General features: G+C 38.9%; 1 protein-coding gene across 7 annotated transcripts in view; it reads left to right on the top strand.

Annotated features, from left to right (window-relative positions):
* PDE1A (phosphodiesterase 1A) overlaps positions 1-25,591 on the top strand; it is a 231,004-nt gene extending 205,413 nt beyond the window's left edge. For 3 of the 7 annotated variants that reach the window (XM_069781604.1, XM_069781603.1, XM_069781601.1), the window contains 3 exons: positions 573-693; positions 2,883-3,067; positions 13,930-14,662. In XM_069781604.1, the coding sequence (XP_069637705.1) occupies positions 573-693; positions 2,883-3,067; positions 13,930-14,315 (692 nt within the window). In that variant the 3' untranslated portion in view covers positions 14,316-14,662. Of the gene's footprint in view, positions 1-572; positions 694-2,882; positions 3,068-13,929; positions 14,663-21,958; positions 22,079-22,404 lie in introns of those variants that run through there. The other 4 variants (XM_069781607.1, XM_069781605.1, XM_069781602.1 and 1 more) reach the window with 3 other exon arrangements.
* The last annotated feature ends 28 nt before the right edge of the window (positions 25,592-25,619 follow it).

The following is a 25,619-nucleotide window of genomic DNA, read 5'->3' as shown; positions in this document are numbered from 1 at the left end:
ATGCTTCATTCTCTCACTGTGTCATTCCATACCTTGATGAGCACTTTAAAATGTAAAAGACATTGTTCAGAGCTGACATCTCAGAACTGTGGGATGAACGCTGTCTCCTAAGGATATTACTTGTTCTCTTCACTGATTTGACAGAACACTCCTACACATTGTGAAATAACACTTTACCTCCACTGAATAATAAACAGTAGTTTGAAATATTAACTCCTTGGCAAGAAGCTCCGAATGGTAAAAGAGACAGTATGACTTGTAGCCCCCGGCTCAACGGTAGCTTCCCTTCTATTCAATAATTAATATTCATTTCAAATGGTAGGTGTGTTCTGCGGTGCATAAAATTTACAAGAAAAAGGAATGAAAAGCTATAATTAACTAATATCTAGTATCTACACAGCTTCAGGTGTTTTTGGTTTTAGTTGTGCCTTTTTCTTCAAGATTATACTAGTGGTATCTAGTACATTAAATCAGGACTACAGTCAGAAAATCAGCCTGATATCAAGTATTTATTTTTAGATTTGAGAGCTGTGGAAGTGTAAAATCTGGTTTTCTCTCTTTTTCTTCTTTAGGTTTCATTGATTTCATAGTAGAACCAACATTTTCTCTTCTTACGGACTCAATGGAGAAAATTGTTATGCCTCTTATAGAGGAAGCGTCAAAATCTGAAAGTCCTGCATTTGGGACACCCAGGTATGAATACACTACTTAGTTATTGAACTAACATAAACTAACATAATAATGTCATTCTCAGAATTATTGCAATTATTTTAACGGTTGGAAAAGTAACATAAATAGCTGTACAGTATTGCCACCACGTGGTGCTATGTTGTATTTGCAATATGCTATTACTCCATTGACTGTGGATGATCGTGCATATAAAAAGGCAAAACCACAATAACGAGCAGAATACACACGTATAAAATATAAAGTTGATTTTCTACAGCTTATCTAATAACAATTTTTTCCTTTGACTATAATGTTTGCAATAGATTGTTGAAGTTCCTAGTTCTCTCATCTTGAACCATTTTTAGTATAATTTTAATTGACAGTACCAAAAGTCATTCCTTCTTTCCGGAGAGACAAATGGAAGTGGAGGTGGTGAAGGTGGTTTCATTTTTTTTTTTCTGTTTTTTATTATGCTGTAGGTCACTTTCCTTCTTCACCTTTCCATGTTTGTATTATATGATATATACACTTGAGACAAAACTGATTCCGCTTATATTCCACTTGAGAGAACTAAATACAGTATAAGTGAGATGCAGGGGCGGGGTTTGCCCACCAAGCTCTTGATTTTTGCATCATGACAGAAGTTGTCTATAAAACAAACTAGCTATGGCAGACAATGTTATCTGAGTCACTCCATGCTGAAAGCATCATTCAATAATCAGATGCTCCTTTTACAAATATTGCCTCTGTTACCACATTTTTTTCTTTTTAAAACTGTAATTTGAGCTTTCACTGAGGCTACTAGTATGATAGCTCTGCAGGGCAGTTTTTCATTTGCTGTGCGTTAGTTAGATTTTAATAGCAAAATGGTGAACCTAGGTCTTTTCTAATCGTGAGTTTACATGTATTTTGGTTACTAGAAGTAAGTGGAAGTTACTACAAGTAGGTACTTATGACAGTGTTCTTAGTGTTTTGGGGAACAGTGTTAAACTAAGGCATTATTGATGACAAATTTGTTTACCTACTCACTTCTTCAAAAATGAGTGATTAGCAGCTGCACGTGATTAGTAGCTCCATGCTTAATTTTCGGTTGATGTTCATGACTGAGTGGTAGGTGAACAAAGGCTTATGATCCAGCAATGCTTCCTCCTATGAGATGGAAGATTAAGGGATTTTTTTCTTAGTATGGAATCAAGACCTACACTTATGAAGAGAGTGGAGAGCCTATAGCATGATACAGGAATGTCTGAGCCAGCAGAGTTGCACAAACACTACTGGGTGGACACCATGAGTATATGGTGTGACATTCACTGTGGTGCCTGGAAGACATTAGAATTATAGCCTGTTCTTTCCATTCTATCCCCTTCAACATCTCTGGAGCACACAGAAATTACAGTTAACTCTTCTTGCGCAGTTCTCACTGATACATTCACTGTAACCATATTTTCTGATTGATGGAAAATCATTCGTATGCATATTAACATCTGTCTTTGGTACTGATGAGATAAACTATATAGCATAATTGAGTAAACAAAATCTGGTATGACATGATTACCCGTACAAGGCCAGAAATAGGTCTGACTTTTTAATCCTAAGAAAAAAAGAGAGTTCGTTCTTTTTTTCCCCCACCTTTACATGTATCTGCATATTCACATACAAAGAGTGTTTGACTTCTACCTTACCTTACATGTGAGGTAGCAGCAGTAGCTCTTAGGTGCATTTGAAAGCCACTGTACTAAATCCTGCTTTGACTACACTTGAAGGCATGTACCTTGAAGAGAATTCTCAGCTGAAGCTAAGCTTACTTATCTGTCATATACTTTTGTGTCCTGCTTTTTTTGAATGGGTACAAATAACAATCAGATGTCTCCCCTGTGAGTCCCAAAGATACCATTCACTGTTAAAAAACACAGCTGAGAAGCTGCTCCAAAATGGCTACATAAACATTCTTTCAAGAAACAACTTATAAGTAATGTATTTTCAGCTGTCACATTTTTTTCAAGAATTCCCTGGAAAAAGGTCAGTAAGAATCAGTCCCAGGTTGCAGCTTCATGAATTGAAGAACTGTCTTGTGTTTCACTCTTTGGTGAAAACTACTATTTTGAGTTAGTGATTGCATGTAGGTCCTAAGGAATTTGACTCAAATTAACTGTTTGTGTATTATTAAAATTGCCTGACTGTGTTCATAATTTAGGATTTTTTCCCTTCTGCAGCCAAAATAGTTTGGGAGCAGTAAGCAATGCTGAAGCACAAAGAAGACCCAGTTTTAAAAGTACAAGTGATGGAGGGACTCACACAGAAAATTCTCTGGCTACTGTAGACCTAATGAGCTTTAAGGACAACTTGATGAAGATCATTCAAGCAAACAAAGAAAGATGGAAAGAATTAGCAGTAGAAGGTATGATATACTAAGTTGGAATGTTTTTATAGGTTACTCCCTAAGATCTCCCCTACTTTTATTTGTTAATTTCCTTCAACCTATAAAAATAAGTGGTTGTCTTGTATTCATATATTTTATGTCTTAATGTTTGTTTAGATGGTCCTATTTTGCTCTCCCAGGAGGTATAAAGATATGTAGGAGGTCAGGGGATGAGAGGAAATCTTATAGCCTGTATAATAAGGCTCTGTGCTGCTCAGCTTATCTTTAGAGGTCTGGTTTAGAAATGTGCCTTCTTGCACCTTTAATCGTAAATGATACTGACATCTGCTTTAAATGCCAGAATCAACAATTCAAAGTAGTATGTGCTGCCACGTTTCTTAAGAAACGTAAAAGTTGTACTTCGCTATTAGAAATGCTATTTATTCCCCACTGTATGGAACAAAATTCAGTATTGCAGGCTTCTTGGGACTATGCTGTAGGCAATTATTTAAATGACCCAGTGGATCTAAAGATTTGGGCAATCACAGCATTTATTAGACCCAAACAAGACAAAAAGTGACTCTTCATTTGCTGGCTGATAATTAATAAAGTCAAACCTGCATCAAGCATCTTAGTTGATAAGCCATACCTGTAAATTGTCTGGAGTTACAGTTATCCAAGTGAAATGATTTGTGATAATTGTTGGACACAATTATAACCTTGATTCAGGTTAAGCGAATGCTATTTGGGAATATTTTGTCCAGTCTGTGTTGTTTCTGAGTAAGCACCTGGAATATTTCAGTTTAGCATTTCAGTGCTGGGACTGGTCTTGCTGTACATGACCTGATACTGACTGCAGGGAGTGGTATCTTGGAACCCAGTGCCAGCCTTGTCTTTCATCCTGTCATCCAAAGCAGCATCTTTTTTCTCAAAGAGGTGTCAGACAAGACAGAAAAACACTGCTGAGCAGTGCTAAATTCTACTTTAGTGCTAAATTGCAAATGAATATTCTCATTAGGAGAATATTAAGCAAGAACAAGCTTCCATACATATTGTGACAATGACTTGAGAGTTAGGTGGAAGGGCTAGATGAGGAGGACATTCAACTAATACTATCTCTTCTTCATGAGCAGCTTCATAGATTGCCTCTTTTAGTATTGTTCAACTAGTACTGACTGGTCAAAAGGGCAAAGCTGCTAATTTGTGATGATCAGTAGTGATAGCAGACCATCAGAGTGCCCAAGACCACTTAGCTATAGCCAGAAATCAAGCATCCCTGGGCTATCTACATGCAAGTCCTTCAACATGGAAGAATGGATAACTTGCTGTCTGGAAGTTTGCCATTTCCAGTTACATGTAACTAATCAGGTTGATTTTGGTACATCAGCTTTTTGGTATATTGTTTTCAAGGTGTACAGCGCTATCAAAGAGATAATTTCCTCTTCATTTCCAGTGCCTTGTAGAGCTCTATAAATTACTGACACATTTAGCCCAGTTCTACTGGGCTGTTGACAGCCATTGAAAACACAAAGCTTCTCACAATGAGAGATTTAAGAATTCTTCTGGGTAAATGATTGTTTCTCTATACAGTCAATATTAATGTGAAGCTCAGCAAGATCCAGGAAACTCTGGGCATGCTTTCTACTGTGAAAACAGAGCTGTTAATTTTCAAGATTCCATGGACTTTGTTGAGATTGTGGTTGTCCATATTCTAGGATGCCCTTCTTTTCTTTCCATCAGCTTGACTAATGAAGTATGTCTAAATATTTCCTGAACAGAATTATGGAACAACAGTAGAACATACGTTAGAAAAACCGATAAGTAAGTGGAAATAGCTGATGTTGAGGCCAGAGCTTAATGAAAAATATCAGCTCTGTGTGATTGTGGTTAAATCTGTTTTGCAAAACCTCTGTGAGAGCAAGGAAGAGATTTATAGAAAACTACGCCCATAAAGAGACTACTTGTAGCAACATCTGCAGTTGAGTGGAGCATGGCATGGAGACCTTCAGGGTGCCTGATTAGAATCTAGAGGAACCTTTTGAATACTGCAAATACTTTTGAGTACAGATTTATGTTTTGTTAGCATGTCTTTTCATAAAAGCTGGGAGGTGGGTTATATAGGTTTTGTGGAAGTTAAGATATTTTCCATTCATTTGGAGTGGAATTTGCAGGCACTTACTCCATATGTGGGCAATAAGGGCTGCTGGAAAAGAGGTTTTCACTAAGTGAATGTAGCCCTCTATAGAGCACTATCTGAGGTAGCACATAAGTTCCTTGTCACATAATGGGAGAAGGAATCTTCTCCAACTGGTCCAGATCAGCAGTATATCTGCTCTGAAGCTTCACCTTGCAAAGGCTGAAAATCCTCAATCAGACTGTGCAAAATTAACATCTAGTAAAGAATGAAAAATATTGAAAGACATCCCCTTTCCACTTGAAATTCCTTCCAGATTGCACTCAAGGTTGACTAAGCTTGTAAGTGAATAATCTGAGACCTTGAATCTCAGATAATTTGTTCCATCCTGTGTGAATCTCATATTACCTTCTCTGACTCTATTGCTTGATGAAAAGTCTTCAGGTTGCTCTGGGCATATGGATGAATTTGTGTTTTATTGATATGTTAGTAGGAGCATGTACTGAGGGAAGAAATATCAGGAGTAGATCACTGCCAGGTGAAAGGAGTGTTGTTATTGCTATCATTGTTCCCAGCTAGATAATTTATGACAAGCAGCAAAGAGCTGAGTGCACTGTGGAGGTCACGTGTACGAGGACAGCGTGCCATGGTAGTAAGCAGGCTGCGACTGTTAGTGTCTATCTCCAAACACACTTCCTGAGTGGACTATGACAAACAGTACTTGTGCTATTAAAAGAACCATCTGCATTCTTGTCGGTGGGCTCCGCAGACACTAGACATTGTTCCCTGATTAGTTCACAGGCTCAGGAGAAGTTGTCTCTATAAAATGTAGTAATACAGGTGCAGAAGTAATATAGAAAGGAAATTAGCAACAATCCATATGATTTCCTGAGGATGACCTGAACTCGTTCCAGCTTCTCACCTTTTCAGGATAAGGCTACTCATGTGGCCCTGGTTGGGAGGCAGTTCAGCTGGAGCAAGGGCTCCCTCAGCCGGGGCTGAAGAAGATGATCTGACTCCTGTGCCCCGACAGTCCAGAGCAGAAGACCAAGACACACTGACAGTGTTAGAGACAGGGCAGCTTTCCTGGAGATGCCGGTGCTACCCTTCCCTGAAAAGATAGCTGCTGTCGAGACTTGATTCAGAGCCAGCAGCTTGTGCTGCAAGGAACAGTGTGCTTTATTTTGGAAAAGCCTGTGTTAGTAAGGAAAGCGTTTATCTACCTAGGCAGCTGTTTGAGAGCTTCCTTAACAGAAGGCTCACTAAATAAGATGGCTCCATTTTGATAAAAAGGCCATGTCTTGTATAATTGATGCAGAGGAGCTCCGTGCTCTATAGCCTAAGGGTCCTCAACCTTTCACCACTGGAGAATTAGAGGAATGTTTCTCAGGCCTTTCAGGGAATGCTGTTAACAGGGAATTACCATAATGATCAAACATCTGGGATTCTAATTTGAAAGCCTTGATGTTTAATTAATATTCCAAACCCCTAATCACCAGATAATCTGTCTTTGTTCAACTCAACACAGTTGATAAAGATTCTATCCTGTGCTTTTTTTCAACAGATAGCGTTGATGGCTGCTGCTCTTTGCAATAGTGGTAGTTGTAGCAAATAGACAGGAAAGATGCTCAGATGAGTCTGAGAGGCTCTTTCATTAGAGAAAATGTTTGCTAAGTGCATTTTAGGGTCTTGAAGTTATTGACCTGCTGAGAAAGGTGTAAGAAACACATAACTTGCTGGGAAAGATTTAAATATCATGTAAGATCCTTCATGATGCAGTTCTTAGAACACAGAGAAATTGTAACAGAATGATTTAGTATTTTAAAAATAAAATGTTTATTCCTTATGCCTACAATGTTTATTCCTTCATGCTTATTTTGTTCCATAAAAATGTTCTAAAGATTTACTAATCAAGTTGGTCAGTGGTTGGCAAGCTCAGGTACTCTTAACAGAGTAAAAGGGTATGGACTAGTAATCATGCTTACCATCTATTCAGTAGACGTCACTGTAAATAAAGTTACAGGGGTAAGTAAGTATCATTATCTTCACTTTACAGTTGAGCAAAAAGAGGCACGGACAGCTTAGGACACTCATGTCAGGTCATATAACATGAGGGAATGCAGCATACAGACCGAGGGTCCAGCTGCCAGTCAAATGGGCCCATCACTAATTAGCCCATGCTAATGTTCATTTTCAGGATAATACAACAGCAGTGTTACTTATTTTATGCTTATATAACTCTTCTGAAGAATTAACTGTTACAGGACCTGACCAAAGGTTGCGTTATTTGTATGTAAAGTGATCAGTGACAAACCTTGTCCTCAACACCTTTTGGCAGTGGACTGTGCTGCACGGCTTGAAGGTGTATGTCTGGGATGAGTGACCGCATCGGGACGGGATGAAAAATATGTGAGGCTGAATAAGGCTCTCACACTGTCCTGTGCTTAATTTTGATAGTAAAAATATTAAAAAATTACAACTATTGCATCTTTGGAGTAGAGATCAGCTGGTTTTTTTTTTTCTTCTGTGGGCAGCAACTTTGAATAACAAATCTGTCTTCTGAAAGACCTGTGCATGGTACCTGCAGGCCCCCCTTGGGCACTTTCAGTCCTGCATACTTCCAGTCACAATAACCACAGGGTTCAGTTCCATTTTGTCTGAAAGATTTTCTCTGCAGACTCACTAATAAGAAGAGAGTAACAGCTGCTGAAATGTGAAAATCTGAGAGTGATGATCTGATAGCATGTTAATGTGATTTAGCAGCTGCTAGGAAGGGTGGGCAGTGGGAGGACGTGTGTGACAGTCACAGAAACCGACTGACAGTTTGGCACATGAAATCTATTCTAATGGACTGTTTTAATCTGTTGGAGAAAAATAAATTCAGGGGGCTAAAGGAGTCCCATCTAGGACCAGTGACAGTGATTTTAATTGCAGTGCTAAAATGTTTAGGTCATAAGTGATTTTTGAGCTAATCCAGAAAAGTGTTAAGAACAGTGGGAAAAGGAGAATTTTTCACCATGATCTGAGGAAGTACAATGAATGGGTTGAGCTAAGAGTAGCAAGAAACATTTTGTATTGGCAGTACCTGGTAAATCACAGACTAAAGAATGATAACTGAACCTGATAATGGAACCTGTTATACATCCCCCTGCAGCATATACCAGAGAGCTGGCCCACCTCTGCATGTGACAAACTACATGATTTAAAACATCTTTTCTCCCTAGTAGGCTCAAAGCAGCATGTCCTTCCCTTCCCCTGTCCCGAAAGTCCCAGCATTCAAGCCCCTGTGCTTGCAGCTAAACAGCAAAAGAGAGGTAAAAGGCGGAGGTAGCCACCCTAGGAAACTATAAACTCACAAATTATTTTTAACCAAATCTTTTAGTAAAAAGTTTTGATAGCTAATTAAGCCATTGCTACGTTTTCTATATGACCTAATGCTGTGACATCAAGTGCTGCTGGATTACATGGTTTGCAGTGGTTTTATATACTCCTATATCTGTGATGAAATTTGTGTGAGGAGTTGAAAGTGGAAGGAATCAGTGTCTAAATAACTCTATGGGTTACTGCAATGTGTTCTTGGGTTTGAAAATGGCAGGTTCATTGGGAAAAAAATCACGGTTGTTTTGGGAACTCTTGGACATTTCTAAACTTACTTGGGAGTCCCAGAGGCACCAGCATCAGGCCTCTCATTTTCAGCAAAGTTTTGATGCTTACTGCTGGTTTCTTCCTCTTCTCTTTAAAATAGTTGATGTGAGAAGACGTCTTTTAGAAGGGTGCAGTTCGTTTCCAGGCTGTTCCAGTTTTGGTCTTTTGTCACTGCTTTCTGGGATTTTGTTTTCCAGTAAAAAAAAGGCAGACAAGCCTAGAAATCAAAGTCTGTGGTAATATACACAGAGAGTCCATAACATCCAGCAGCATTCTTCATTACAGATTCCTCAAATAACTTAGTTCTTTGTGAAGATGAACAGCTTTCCTCTTTAATTCAGTAGTTTGCTAATTCTTAATACTTCGATGTCATTATGTCTTTCTGTAAGGGTAAATCATTGTAGCTTATTTTTAACACAGCCGATGAAAATAGCAATGTGATTCAGCAGGCATTTGCTTCACTGGGGTTTAGCACTGTGGCAGTCGCTGCCATTAGCTGATTCGAGATGTTCTGCTTACACGTGGCTTTTGTGTTTCCCCTCTCCACTCCTGCTAAGTCAGTACATGCTCAAGTGGTGCAGTTGCTGGAGGCAGAAGGGTATCTTATAAGCCCTATACTCTACAGATGGTGTATTTGAATGCTCCGGTTTTTTATTACAGAAAGGCCAGGAAAAGAAAGTCGGTGGACATACACAGAACGGAAGGTACCAAAATGTAGAAAAGCTTCCTCACAACTTAGTAGACCACGTCCTGAAAATGTTGCTGCGTACACAGGCAGTAATGTAGCTGAGCTGGTGGAAATCAGTGTTGCAGTTGATAACGCAGACTCACCAGAGCTTCTTCAGCAGCAGAGCAGCAATACTTTGGAGACCACAGAGTCCTACAGCATGGTGCTAGAGATTGAGCCATGTGACAGTTTCAGTGTTTCATGGACAGTTTAGTCCTTTGTTGGGCTGACAGGAATTCAGTGCTCCCATTCACTCCAGCAAACAATAAAAAAAAAAAAAAGAAAGTACTCGCTTCAGTTTTCAGAGACTTATTAAGCCAAAAAGAAAGGTGACTTAATGAAAGAAGAGTGGTATCTGATGAAAAGGGGAGAGGAAAGAAGTCACCTTCACTAGTTAACACATTTTCTGTAGACGCAAAATTACCAAGTACCAGAATTTTTCAACTATTCTGAAATTTGGCTATTGCCTTACAACTCCTGTCAGTTTTCCAAACAAAACAATGCATTACAATTATTTTGCCAACAAGCCAGCCTAAACCCAAGGGAAGAAAGACACCACTTCTACCATGTTGTTGTATCAAATGCCATTGTTGCTTCTCATGAAGGCCAGTGATTTCAGGCAGGAGTTCAGAAACGGCACAGAAGTACAGAAGAGACGGGTAAGATTGAGTCAGCCCTAACAGACCAGTTAGGAGAAGCCATTTGTTTTAGTGATGAACTCACACAAATTTTGCTGAATAACATGTGGGTTCTTGTAAATGAAACAATACCAAACAGTTGAAAATATGTAAACAAGCCTGGCTCCAGGCACTTTTACCAAGTTAAAACAGAGAGAGCAAAACCAGTAGCAACAATAACACGTACCCTGAGTTCACTGCACTGCACAACACGCTTCTGTCTGCCTTTTTCTGAATGGATATGATAATCCTTAAGCTGTTCAGTGCCTAAGTGACACCCCCCCCCCAAAAAAAACCCCAAACAACTGAAGATTGACATTTTCTAGAGGGTCAAAAATGTTGTTTAATCTTATTAATTTTATTCATCTATGCACTCTTACTAAATATTGTCAATGTTGCAAATGCCAAGTTACGTTGTTCATTTAACATACCCCATTTCCATCTCTGGCTGACCATGGCAATGTGTGCCCATAGGGGAGGAGGGATGTGCTCTTCCCAGCAGCCCAGTGCAGGGTGAGGGGCAGCAGCCTTGCCCCCTGCTCTCAGAGAGCCCTGGCAGTTCACAGCAGAGGCTCTGCCACAGTATTTGTTACAATTCTTACTGTCCAGCACTGGGGATCAAACGTCACGCCAGCTCTGTTTTTATTAATCTAGTGGTATTAACTTAGCAGTGCCTTACTTGAATTTTAATTATTCAGTCACTGTCCCAGTCTCAGTCACTTTTAAAGACTGCTAAATATTTCTGTTTCATTGGAGTGACAGGACAGCAGAAATGATAAAAAAATGCCAATTATGATATACATATTAAAGATCCTATATAATATAGAGTACAATTATTAGCCGTTACAGAAAGCAGAAATCTGTATTTTTCCAGCACGTATAGCATATTCCACAAGTGCGTGATGTACCACAAGAATCCAGTATTTTTCATCTTTTTGGCAGTGGATTTCACAGAGGTTGAAGCTGAGTGGAGCAAAGTAAGTCAGAACATAGACTCAGATATCCAGCGGATGAGAGACTGAATACCAAGCAAAAGGATCGGGGGTCTTAATGAAAGTTGTCATATCATCATAGAGGATTTTGTACTTGAGGCTTCTCAGTCTCAGTCACAACTGCCAACCACTCCTCCTGCTTGCCCTGAACAAACTCCTCCCAAGGGAACAAGATACTTTTCTTCAAGCTTTTTTAACTGAGAGGGACTTTGAAATTTTATCACCATGGAATGGTAATCACAGATATGATTATCAGCATAAAAAAGACTAATGTTTAGCAATAGTTTTAACTCCACAGATTTTAAAATTCCACACTATTTTTCATACTTAAGATAGTATTTTTCTCACATATACTTTTCTACTGAATTTTGGAATAAGTAGTATCACACCAGTTTAAATGCAATAGTTATGATATTTAACTAGTATGTTATCAGGTGTAACTTGGTGCAGAGATAGTCTAGTTCAAAGCTATATCCATCAGATGTGCATAGAACTGAGTTAGAGTTTGGCTGTGTTTTAGATATCCTTAAACAGACATGCTTGAGATCATCTCAAGGGCAGTCATAGGACTAAGAGACCAGCATGACAGAAGTTAAGAACAGGCCACCAGCATTGTTCTGATTCAACTATTAATCATCATTTGCCAGTTTAAGTTTGTTGGGGAGTGAAGGAAAGCAATTTTAAGTTTAGATATTCAGCTTTATAAACTAAAAAATAATAGTGGGTTTTGCCTATATGAATATTCTGAGACTTCTAATATGAGAATAAAGTAGTCAGCCACCCAGTTAAACCAAGACAAATCTGAATTCTGGTTAGAATTGTCCTAAAACACCATTCTGTGAGAAACATACTGTACATTCTTACCAGCTTTCAGGTTAAAAAAGTCACCTTTTACAGTGTGAGCTGAGTCAATATTACAGTTTTATGTGTGGTTATAGTTCAGCTTTGCTTTCCTCAACTTACTGATGCATCTGAACAGCATCTGAAATACTTTATCTTGCAATTTCCTTGGCTTTTTTATAAAGTTAAGGGAAAATGCTTGTAGCTCGGCCATATGGAGGCAAATATGGCACTTAAATCCATTTCTTGGGACAAAAGCCTTAGGTAGGTACATTATACCATGAGTGACAGATGCTTTAATTAACATATCTAGATTGAACATCAGATTTGCTTCAAGTTGCATATACATATCTCTTAATGTCTTTAGCCCAATTACTTCTTTGTAAGAGCTGCATTGAAGTCTGTAGAAAAAGACTACCTGTCCAAGTTTCAGAAGATGTGGAGTCCAAAACAAGCAGGTCTCTAAAGTTTGCAAAAAAAATGGCTTAACAATTTAGAAATTGCTCAAATTTGAAAGTTCTTGATTTTTTTAAAAAGTATTCCAGGAAGTATAAGAACTGACAAAAGAATGAAATTATTTAACTATTCCACGGTTCAGGATATCAGTTCAGGTTCAGAGGTGTTTCTTTCCGTCCAATTTCACAGGCCAAATTGTACTTCAGGGGGTACCTACTTTGGATTCAGAAAAGTGAGTTGACGAAGATGCCAAGTGCTGACTGGGGTAGAAATGTGATTACAGACTGGGCTATCTTTCAGTTGTCATATGCCATCACTTTTGGTCTGGATTTGGACTGGTCACTCACAACCAGAGTTTCTGGGAGCTGCCAGGTGAACTCAATAAATATGTCAATGCTTGGTTTCCTCCCTTAATACAGTGTGCACAGCCAAGTTAGAAATTTTATGCAATATCATGCAGCTATTTGGTGCAGGTGTTGTTCAAACTGCAATGCTTTCACTTTTTAAATTGATAGTGTTTTATATCTTCTATAGTAGTATACAGATTCTAAAATCTGAGTTTACAAACCAGAGATGCTAATAGCAAGAGAAATAGGCCCTCCATGAAGATGGTACAGTTACTTTTCACCCTCCATCACAAGTTTTCCATTCTCTGTTTTCTTCACCTTCTAGTTCCTCCTGCTACCACCTCTCTGTGCTGCTCTGTTCTGTCTCCTTTTACTCTGGGCAATTTCATTTGTACTGTTCTCCAAGTCTCTGCAATAGAGCAAGGAATAGAGCCTTCCACAAACATTATTTTCTCCTGTATCTGCTGTCCCCTGAAGCACAATTTCTCCCATATTTCTTCCTTCCCATTCTGTATGTGGTACTAGCCATAATGGCAGCAGTACTGGATTGCATGCATGTAACCCTCTATAACTTGCTCCAGCTGGAGCTCTGTATCAGCTGACATTTTGGACTTTTCCGGGCCGATAGCCCAACTTCCTTCAGGGCTTCCCTTCGGTTCTGATGCCTCTCCCATCACCAGGGAGGTGCTCCCCTCCATGCCCTTTCTCTGTTGCAGAACCAATGAGCTCTGCTCCTCCTAGTCCTGTGGTGGTAAACACCACTGCTGGGGGATGTGCCTGCAGCATCGGGTCCTCCTGCTCCCATCCTTCAGCTTACAGGGTGAGTGATGTTGCTCCTTGCTCTGTACTATGGCCAAAAAAAAGAGGGACAAATTAGAGATCAAACCAGAAAGTGGACCACTGCAATAGTGTAATCAGGAGGAGAATCTGACCCATATTAAACACACCAGCACACATGTCCTCATGCAGAAAGTCGATGTTCACAATGTTCCCATGTGCAGCTCTATCAGTCACTACTCTGAAATCAAACAATTGTGGCATATCCTTCTTCTCTAATTCACATATTTTGTTCCCTCTTTGTAGAAGAACTTGTGAAAAATGTTGGTGAACAGGAAAAAGACCAAAGCAGAAATTCCACAGATGCACAGTTACAGGAGGAGACAACAAGGATACAAAATGAGAGTAGTCAGGGAAGCGATGGTACAACCTGTCCTCCCAGATCCATCGTCCTACAAGTAGTCTCTTTCGACACTCCTCTGAGTGATGAATCCAACTCAGAAAAATGCACTAACTCTGATCCGAACCAGAAAGATCTCACCGATGCCCAGCAAGAAACACAGAATACAGACCCACTGAATGGTAATACTTCATCACAGAGCACCAGTCAATCTAATGAAGCTGTCCAGGGTGAAGCTGCAGCAGTGTCTGGTATCTCCCTGTCAAACATCGACAGTAATGTAAAATATTGAAATAAGGTGTTGTACAAAACCACCACCGTAAGACGGTTTCTTAAGGCATGTGTAAAAACAGTAGTGTCCTGAAACCATCAAATAAAAGCTGTTTGCTGTAAACAAATATCATCTTCTTGATATTAGCTATTTGGTATTCAGTAAAAAATTTTTTACATAAAATACCAAGACCTTTAGTTGAACTGGAAAAATTATTTTAAAGTAATTTAAAGATACATATTTGCATTTAAATAGCAGTTTGCTATTGGAGAATGAGGTAGATTTTCAAAACAGATCTAACATTTTCTCTTCAAATAGGTAATTATTCTATTAAACTGCACTCCCCTTAGTTTAGGCACCTAATACGATTATTATTTTGTAAACCACATCCTTCGTACTAAATGTAATGTGAATTTTAGAGTTAACTTTAAGCAGGTGGAATTTGCTAACTGTAGTAGGCATGGACTGTGTCATTCTCTTAATTAGAAAGATCAGTCTCCTGACTGTAGCTTGCAGGACAAGCAGAGCAGCCAGAAAATCCTTATATGACAGAAAATTTCTTTAGAATGTAAGTATTTTATCACAAGCTACTATGATTTAGTATCTGGTAACTTTAAGACAGTATCAAGGGCAAGATGCTTGAGCAATAGGAATAGATGTTATAAAGTAAGAGAAAGGCACTCTGCATTTTCATTTTATATTTCCTGAATTTGCTTATTGTTAGAAGAAGATTTGAGGTATTCAGGTAATAAGACTAATCAAGGCATATAATGACACTTCTTTTCCTCACTTCTAATTAAAATGCTAAACTTATTAGTGCTTTTATGACAGTGAGCCTTGCAATATTGTGCCAGAAGTATGGCATTGTCTGAGCAGCAACATTGAAGTGTTTATAAGGCTTAGCTTAGACATAAGTATATGACTTGGCATATTTCTCAAAAATGCTTTTTATGGAGAACTCCCACCTATTCTAGAGTTCCACATTCCAGTGCTCCATGCTTTTATTGTTGACAGGTTTTTTCCATCAGAAATAACAGATGGATAATTTAGGGTCCTGAATCAAAATAGTTACACTAGAATTAATTTCACAGCATTTGAAGTTGTCTACTAACTGACATTTTTGCCTTTTGACCTTTTTTTACACCAGTTTTTATATTAAAGCCCAACTTGAAATTAAAGCACCTTAGAAAAGTTTCCCATCTCCTGGATGAGGAACACAGTGGGAAAAGCTGCATCTTTTATCTTTCAAACTATGCAGAAGGCAGTTGTGTTGTAGCTGTCCTTGGGGGTCTTTAGATGGCTGGCCAACAAAATTGCTGTTTGAGAGGTCAGATACAATTCAGCATGCAATTAGTGCATTCTTTTGCTTTGTCAATCTCGACATCCCACCTTTCCAATGAGAACAGAGATTTCTTATTTTAGAAAAAGCTAATCTCATTCATTTTCTAAGGTAGGGAATTTTCTACAGAATGCCTTGTATTTTAACACTTCAAACTGCAAAATTTATGAAAAGAGTAAGAAGTGATTGAGTTTGTAATAGTGTATTTCCAAAGGCAAACATGATCTGGAAGCTATTTTTTTTGTGGAAGATGGTAAAAAAGATTTAATAACATGAATTCACCAATCCAAGGTTGTTCCTCAACTAGAGATGGCAATGTTCAAAAAGAGTTCAGATAAATAATGAAATAGAAATAAGATATTGATTTAATTATTTTGTCGAAATAAATAGTATTGGTAAGGTCCTGAACTAAAAGCCAGAGGTCATACGAGGACATTGTTCAGCTCTTTCATCACTAAAGAGGCAGTGGTACTTAAACAATGGACTTATAACAAGTTGTGGGAAAAGGGAAGATATGGCAGGAGACATAGCTATATCAAGAGATTGATCACACACTAAGAGAAGCAGCAAATTATTTTTAAGACAACTCCAGAGGCTGAGTGATGAGCCAATACTCCCAACTTACGTCTAAGCCATTGTAGGTTTTACAGTGCACATCTGAATTGCTGCTGATTGCCACAGACAGTCTTGGTATAGAAATGTAGGTTTCTCTACTGAAACTAAACATCTGTACCTGAAAATCTTAAAATGCTGTATAAAGATCTTTGGAAATGAAATGGAACTGAAACAATTTTTCTCCAAACCCTCCTTTACTACAAGCTGTGCCTTTTTCTCCTGCTAAGAACGTGTAAAAAGTAGAAGATACCCTTCATGCTATTGATCGAACACATGCCCAGCCATTGCAAAATTCCCTTTCTGAACAGGTCTTCAAATTAGTTTGAAAACTGTTCATCTGATACAGTTTCTGAACAAATGTAGTCATCAATTCTTGGTGTTGTCATGGGAAATTATACTGTCACAGGAAATGATATTGTCAAAATGCTGTTCTCATGGGGAATTCAGAGAATTTATATGTTCCCAGTTCTTTGGATCTTGCATCCTAGAATAGTGACTTTTCACCTATTTAGAACTGTGAATCCTTAAAATTTTTCTAGTGTAAATGTGCATCCCTGGTCAGCCAGCTTAAGCCTACAGAAAGTAAGTTTGCATTTCTTTTAGTCTCATGAACCTTTTGTGGATCCCCTCATAAGTAATTCATAGTCCCTCAAGTCAGAAAACCACAAGATGAAGCTGAGTTTCTGATTTACGCTATCACAAATATTTAGCAGATTGCTACTATGCATAGAATAAGGATATTGGTTAGGTGTTATTTTTAAAGGTATCTGATATTTGAAGGCATTTTTATTTGTCATTTTGTGTGAAACATCTGTTCACTGCGGTATGTTGAATTTACTCTCATCCATCTCCTTCAGTGATTATTTGTGTTCATTTTCCAGCATAGATAAATGCCCAGGTAAATGAAGAGCTTGATGAATGTTTTGCCTGGTTTCTGTAGCATATTCATGTCAGAATCCAATACTCTCTGACCAGGTGCTTTTAGATATTCCATGCATGAAGGATGTAATATTTAATATCAAATTTACCTATTTGAAGATAGTTGATGTTACATGGGATTTCTGATTTAGCAGAACGATACAAAATATACTGAAAGCACACTACAAATGTAAGCTACACTTAGCAAAATAGAGCAATTGCAATACAGAGCTCAATGACAATGTCGATGTGAGTCCCCTTACCAGTCTCTAGAATATGCTCACCATTGCGATGCTGGGGTCCCCAGTCACCAGTAAAGCATATGTGGGTTGAAGCCAGCTCAAGTCTGTTGCTCTCTTCAAAATTCTTTTGCTAGTTGTTTAGTTTTTATACTGTATATTGGGCTGAGCCACGTATTGACTGCCTCCATGCTGGCCTGGCTAACTCAGGGAGACAGTCATGCTCTTCTAATGAACGCAAGCAGAAACATCTACACCACTCATTGATCCCCTCAACTGTGATATAGTCAGTGGGTCCACTCAACTGATATAAGTGTTTACCTGAACCAAAGGCCACCCTCCGCTCCCCTTTGCGTTGAGATTGTCAGCTTTCTTTGCAACAGCTGTGGTCAGTCACCCCTTGCATTATCTCCTGAGCTTGATGGGCACATCGTCCTTGCCCATCTCCACTGAGCCTTATTCCATTGTAGGGGTTTATTGGTCAGTCATGATATCATTTACATTCTGATTTTATGTTACTAAGTAGTTTGATTTATACTTTAAATTTATTAACATTTCATTCTTGCATTTTCCCTATTTTCCCAATATTTAGAAAATAATAGCAAATAATAGAAAAATATTTTGAATATTTCATGGTCTCTTAAAATGATTTACAGAGGGACTATGTCGTCATATTCTTAAAACTTTCTTTCCTAAGGACAGACCAGCCATGTTACTATATAGCGAGAAAGCTATCTCTATATATTATTTAAATACTATAATCTTTTAAGTCAGCACTGAGCCTTTCACAGAACTTTATGTTTCTACTAAACCATAGAGGAGACCTAATATTAATTTCTCAACTACGTCATAGATGTTATAAATAAATGACATATATGGTGGGCTTTTTCTGTGCCTGCCAATTAAAAAAGTATACTGCAGGTATTTACATCACTGTAATGCACAGGGGCCAGGGCAGCAGACTTTCTACAAACACATGGAGAGACTCAGGTCCTGGCTCTTTGAGATGAAATGAATTAATATTGGGTTTCAGCAGCAGCTATAAGTACCTCTGCAGAGATTGTGCCACCATGTTAAGGATAACTGAAAAGAAAGGCAATGCAGGCGTTTAGTATTGGAATAGTCTGCAATATTCAATAGCAAAGGGAAAACTCAGGCTAAAATGTTTCACATTTCTCTTTCACAGTGGTGAAATGATTTAATATCGTTTTAAATGGAGGGAATCCATTAAACTGTCATTGTTGTTATCTAAATGTAGATACTTAATTTAGTGTTTCTGCAAGAGTTCTTATTGCTGCAGTGTGTGTAGAAGCCTCATAACTACAAATAACACAACAGTCTCTGTTTCCTCTTCTCACTCCCCTCTCTGTTTTCTCCCCATAAGCGATATTTGAGATGGTCAAGGGTGAGTGTGTTGTGCATGGTGCAGTAGTACTCAGCACAGAAGGGAGATATAGCACGGGTAGCATCCCCACTTTTCACTTTTGCACCTCTGTTGATGGCCAGCGGGTCCAGACAGGACTCTTTGAACCGAGGTCAGGTATTTTCGACGGAATGTCACTTCAAGCAAGCAGAAGGTAGCATACACATGACTTTACATTTTTTCCCTGCTTCCCATTTGCGTATTCTAAGAAGCATTGTTCATCTATCAGGCATTATTAACATTCTCCATGCCAGATTTTTCTATCTCTGTACTTTCTGTACCAAGGATGGGAGGTAGAAGGCTGAAGCGATGTCCAGGGTGCTCACTGACTCCTGGAGTGGAGAAGTGAGCACCTGCGGGCACTGGGGCTGGGAGAATGAGATAAAAAGTAAGAAGAAAAGCAACATAGTTATTAAGATTGAAATTGCATGTGTTAGCTGTCATTGTTCTGTCCTTTATAAAAAGCAGAAAACTCAGTTTAGTTTTCTGTGAGTAAGCGATTGAATTATAGCAGAGATGGGGAACATGGGAAGATGATCTACCTGCATTCTTGCGAACTGTCACTGAGTGTTTGGATGTACTATGATGAGGGGGTTCCCCATTAAAAGAGGAAAAAAGGGACTGTTTTTCTCTCCTTGTACCACATCTCTTTCTAGGTGTAGTTCTTGTAGACCATCACATTTTATTAACAGGAGTAGCTCTGCCCTGGGTCCTGGTCAGTGCAAAGGGAGAACCAGAAGGTCGCTATTACAAGAACTCCAGTTGTGACTGAATGTCATTTTTCTCCACAATACCTTTGTCCTTTCCATCATCTCACTTTCGTTTAATTGAATGTTATGAGATTAAGTGGAACTATTATAAGGTGATTTTTTTTTAAGTGATGATTTTCCTTTTCTCCTGAGTGATTTATTAATTAGAACATTAATTTTAAAAACTGCTTATGTTTAATTAAACAACTCCACATTTCAATGATTTATAAATGCTAATTGGCACACTTTTAACTTTTCACTCATGATGATAGCCACATTAATCCTTAATATCAAAATGTAAAGGAGATAATAAGTCTGCGATAAAACAGATTATCAGTAACTACGCCTCTATATGCCAGTAGAGGACTACCCAGTCACATCGAGTTGTACAAAGCGTTCAGTGTCATCAGCAGTCAGTAACTGAAAGCCTCTGGAGGATAACCAGGTTACAGATCCACGTCAACAACATGCCAGTTTGATTTATGGTAATGCAAGTGGCATCAAGTAATCATCCGTGCCATGCAAATGCTGGTGACCGTTCAGTACCGCGGCGGCCCTGTGGTGCTCAGCTGAGTGTGGAACCCTTTGCATCCATGCAAAGTGGGCACAGATCGCTGCGGTGCCTGGTTCGTTAGCGTTCCTTGTGCACTGTGAAGAAGATACTTCTGTACTGTGTGGCTAAATAGCAACAGTAAATCAGGATCCTGGTACTAAGGGAAGGCATCTGTGTTCACGGGGGGGATGAGGATGGAGGGGAGGCTATATTAAAAGAGCAAATGATGTGTTTGTAAAAACGATGGGGATTATAAGATAACAGCCATTAGCAACCATTCATAGGGCAGAGTTTATCACATAAAAAACCTGATGCATCGACAGGAAGAACGTTATGTATGGTTTAGAGATTAGTGTTTAGTTTTTATGAAAATTAAAGATACAAAGTTTTTGTTTTAAGGCTTCCACATACCACTCCTATCCCACTCCTAAAACTGTACTCACCATTCCACGTCAAGCATAAAATTTAAATATTTAGATCAATAGATTTTACTTTCATACCTCTCCCTGTGCCCTTTATGGATAATAATAAAAGTTTTGCTAAATCCCCCCAAAACCAGCTGCAGGCTGAAAGATCTGGAGACATTCTAATTCATGTTAGTCTGATTTTGAGACTTTAAAAGCCTTCGGAGAACTGGTTCTCTATATTCCACCTACACTAAATTTACATAAAGTAAGGGGGATGGTGAAGAATGCTGCTTGGGGGAATATGGCCCATCTGCTGGTGGCCGCATTGCAGAGTGGGCAGCACCCACTCTGCCACCATTCATGGCAATGAAACAAGGATAAAATCAGTAGCAATTCTTACTTGTTTACAGTGAAGCCATGGTGAATTCATACCTATTAATTTTCTTCTTTCCTCATTCTCATTCCTGTGAGCTCCCTTTCCTCTCTTCCCTTTCTGTTTTCTAAACTGTGAGCCTCTTCTTCAACTCCAACTCACCATCTTTCAATTTTCCTTTCAGATCACATATCATCCGCTTTCCCTTTCAGCTGCTCGTACCTTCATTTTCGGGCTTTCAAAAATGTTCCCCCACCTGTATTTTTATTTTAATAACTTTTTTGCTTCTCTCAGCTCATCTTCTCCACTTTTGAGACTTCTGTGCTTTTCCTTTTTCACATTTTCAGTTCAGCATTATTAATCACTGGTGGGATCATTCAATCAACTGGTTAAAACTGAGAAGTTTAAGTTTGCTACATTCTCCCCGTGCCTACTATCTCAGTATATAATTTCCACAGCTGTACTCATTCAAAGTTACTGAAAGAATAGTTTAAGCAACAGCTTAATATTATGACTGTCGGTTTGAAATTCATGTTGTATCACTCAGTTTGAAAGCCACTTGTGTCACTTGGTGTCATTGCTCCTATCTGATTGAATTAATTGAATTTTTAGAACTTGACACTGGCATCTTTCATTATCTGAGAGAAGCTTACCCCCAATTTAAAAGCCTACATTAAAGAGGATTTAAACAGCACTTCTCTGCAGAGGGTGAATTTTGACTTTCAGTAAGTTGGAAGATAAAATAAACCAAATCCAAACCCACTGTATTAACACTTACTCATGTAAATGTCTTCATATTTTTGTTTTGTGCTGTGATCTATTGTTTTCATTCTATCCTTTGCCTTATGGGTAAACCATAATGATTAGTTAATTCAATGTTATGCTTACTCTGGTGAGAAAGCAATTAAAGAAAGCAGTGACTGAAACCTCATTTTAACCTTAAAAAAATCAGGAGGAAAAAGTTCCTGTCTGTCTAGGGCTGTGCAGATTCTCTTAACTTGGTTAACTTCCTCACTCAGGTTACCCATCACATTTGTTTATCTTCCAGGTGAGCCTAAACACTGTAAGAAGTCAGAAGATAATGTAAAATCCACTGAGCAGAAAGAAGCACTGATACAGAACTAGATTTGCTATTTCTTAAAAGCTTCTGACATTTTGGGCAGGACAGGTAATTTTGTCATTTCTTTCTTATAATGGGGAGAATTTGATACCATAAAGACTTGCTTAGTGCTATTATTATCCTGTTCGTTCTATTCCAGTTGTGGTTTTACTAGAAAATTTTGAAATGGGAACACGGTACACCCCACCTTCTCTGTCCCTTTAAAAGCCATTCAATATAAAGAAGGGAAAAACAATACTTTTACATCTGTGAATCCTTAATGTCAGACTAAATGATCATGCAATAAAACATCCTCAATTCATGTATATTAAATACTGGAAGTAGTAGTATTCAAAATCTGTTGTTTATGAATTTTCATTTGACCTCTGTTGCAGGAGAAAAGAACTCTAGCTGTTCTTACCCCATGACCTCAGAGGCTGTTATCTGTCAACATTGTTCTTGGATCATCCTGTTTCTGTGACGAGTGATTGGACAAAAGTGTAAAACATAAAACCCTGAGCTGGTAACTCAAGGCACTTCACAACTAACAAGATTTCAGTTGTATTTGTTGTTGCTATTTCCTCTTCTATTCTGCTTTCTTAAACTAGCCAAAATAATTTTTTCAGCCAAAGTTGGACCTCGCTTTATTGTACCACTGACACCAGACATTTCCAGTTAACCATGAGACATGTGAAAACACGATACTTATCATCTGCCCAGGATTGCTGTTACGTGTCACTGCTACTGGCATCCAATGGAAATGGAAAGTCAAAATGAAATGTTGTTATAGATACTTGTTCATGCAACCATGCTGCATGCAACATAAAAGTCCTACTTGTTAGCTTCCTTAAAATATCTGGAAATAAAAATATGTAGACTGTACAGGGAAGTTGTAGAGTTACACTGACCAGCCTGCGTGGATGATGATTCTTCCCCACTGTGGTGGCTGCCATATGGAGAGAACTGGTGTTTAACAAATCAGTATTCAAAATATCTCTTTAAAATTAATTAAATAGCATCCAGTATTAAAGACTAAAACATTCTCAGTCCTATAGTATTTTGGAAGACATCAGCAATGGTGTCAGCCCTACCATGAAGCTGGTGTTTATTGTTTTGTAGGGTGGAAGAGACAGCGACAGGAATACATGAAAATTGCTTCACTTCAGCAAAATATTGTGTTGCCTCTCAGACAGACCTGGAAGGTGACACTGAGGCCTTATATCACGGTTTGTCTCAAATGCAAAGGTGACACTGTGGATCCCGCAAAATCCTTGCTAGCGTTTGTTTCATTAACAGAAAGCACCAGACCATCTTTCTTTGAGGGGCAGCGAAAACGGAGCACACAGGCAGTTACCCCGGCAAGAAGCCTGAGAATGAGCCCTTCAGCCGGAACTGTGCCCAGAAAGACACTCCATTTTCATCTCCGCTTCCCTTGAGCTGCACGTGACCCCTCCTGGCTTGCCCGGGCGACCCATGCAGCTGCAGCCAACCTCATTTCCCTCTGCTGGAACCCGCCAGGAAACTTCCACGCTCCCCTTCGTGTCGTAGGCGCTCGGGTGGCTCACATCGCTGCACTCCCAGTTCTCCTTTTCGGACCCTGTGGTTATTACCTCACTGACCAAAAAGTCTTTATAATCAGCCATGGTCCGCTCCGAAGAGGACTCGCAGGGGCGGTGGCACTCCCTCCCTACACAGAGGCCAACGGACGATTGAGACTGATGTGCTATTCATCTGCTGCGTCAGGGATCTAACCAGAGCTCAGCAGGCATCAGGCTCAACCTCAGCAAGGGCACACTTTGTCCTGATTGAAGAAGGAATCGCGAAACAGGCACCCCAGACTGAGGGACTCTTACACGTCCATACCTGTTGACTGTCCCTTTTCTGACAGCGGAGCAATCGAAATTGAGCTGGCAACAGTGCAAGCTCCGAGCCCTGGGATAAGGGCATGCCAAAAGGTGGAATTCCTGTCATTGAATATGTAAGCCATATAAATGCTATGCATAAGTGGTGTGCATAGTTTTAACTTAAGAAATGTTTGTGCATATAGGATGTAAAAAGTGCGTTTAAATTGTTCTGTGTATCCGGTCCAGGGCTTGTATTTAGCATGGACAAATTTCTGTACAGTGCAGTTAACGACTGAAATGTTAACAAATGAAATTGTATCATATATGTTACAACGCAATCGATATTTTTTGCTAAGAGTTAAGAATTTATATATTCTCTGCTAGTGTTTGAGCAAATCATTAGTAGCCTGGACCACTCCGTGCACTTTTGCATCCTTTTTTGGGAATGTTGGACTCTTTTTTTCTTTTCTTTCATAATAAAATGTAAACCATCTTATGGCTTCTTATTGTCATTACGACAAGAGAAGAAACATAATGGTCATATCAGACTTTTTTTAAAACTGTAAATTGCCATATGCTGTGGCAGTGGAAAATCTTGTTTAAGATCTGAGAACTTGGGACCTTATTTCAGATATGCTGAGCATTTGCAATTCCCACCAAATTTGAAAAGAACAAAAGATGACTGATATCTTTAAAAACTAGGCCAGTCAGGTATTTGTTTGTTACAGAGTGTTCTTCAACATTGTAATTTATGATTCACTGAGACTGAAAGTCTGGAGCAATCAGAATTTAATGTTTTTACTGTATTTTCAATTTCAGACTTTTACCATAGTTGAACTTGACTTTTTTTTTCTGTGTCTCTATCCCATTGTGATTTATATACTCTGCAAGAGTTTTCTCCTGGAAATACAAGCAGAAATTATAACAGATTCTGCAGAGTTCTCAAAGCATCCTGTGGGGGTCTCAGTGTCCTGTTATGAGAGCTGGCACCAAGATCTCCCACGCAGAAACTAGAAGTTGCTCCTGATGTGACAGGAGGCACTCATTGCCTGCAGAACTCATTCATTAATATAGAAATGTGATTTGTGTATAAATAATCTTATTTGCTCATTTGTATTCAGTTTTAATCATTGTGGTAGACGTAACTGAAATACAAGAAGAGTCCTTAGTTTTTCTTTAACGCCAGCTGATTCTCTTTCTTTCTTCCTTTATTCTTAGCAAGATCTTAGCTGGACATGACCCAAAGCTTAGTGTGTTTTTTGGATGAGGAGAAATTTCCTTTGGTGGAGAAGACTGATACAGCCAACATGTGTTAGTTAAGGCTTTGACCTTGGGTGACATTTGCGTTGGGGTGGCAGAAAGGCTTCTTGAGAGGGCCTCTCCCTGAACAGCAGTTTACCCCTGAAACCTGTAAGGCTGCGCTACCAAAACACTGCATGGGGCCATAAGAAATGGTGTTTGTATATGCATCTCTCCCACAGCATTATGGGCATGTACCCCTGCATCGAGCACACTGAGGAGCTGTAGCTATAGATTAGCCCTCAAGAGTTTTATTTTGTATTTTTATCTTGAGATATCTGGCATATGTTCTGTAATATTGTTATGGGTTATGATCTAGCCAGTATTTTTTTATTTAATTTTCAACAAGACAATCTACAACTGTGTGTTTTTATTCTGCTGTATTTGTCCGTATTTCCTATGATGATATTCCCAAATAAATTTGATTTGAGGGCAAGGATCGTGAAGCTCCTGAGTGTTAGTTACAA

Source organism: Haliaeetus albicilla, chromosome 4 (genome assembly GCF_947461875.1).
Source record: "Haliaeetus albicilla chromosome 4, bHalAlb1.1, whole genome shotgun sequence".
NCBI lineage: Eukaryota > Metazoa > Chordata > Aves > Accipitriformes > Accipitridae > Haliaeetus > Haliaeetus albicilla.
This window is presented reverse-complemented; position numbering and strand designations above follow the sequence as displayed.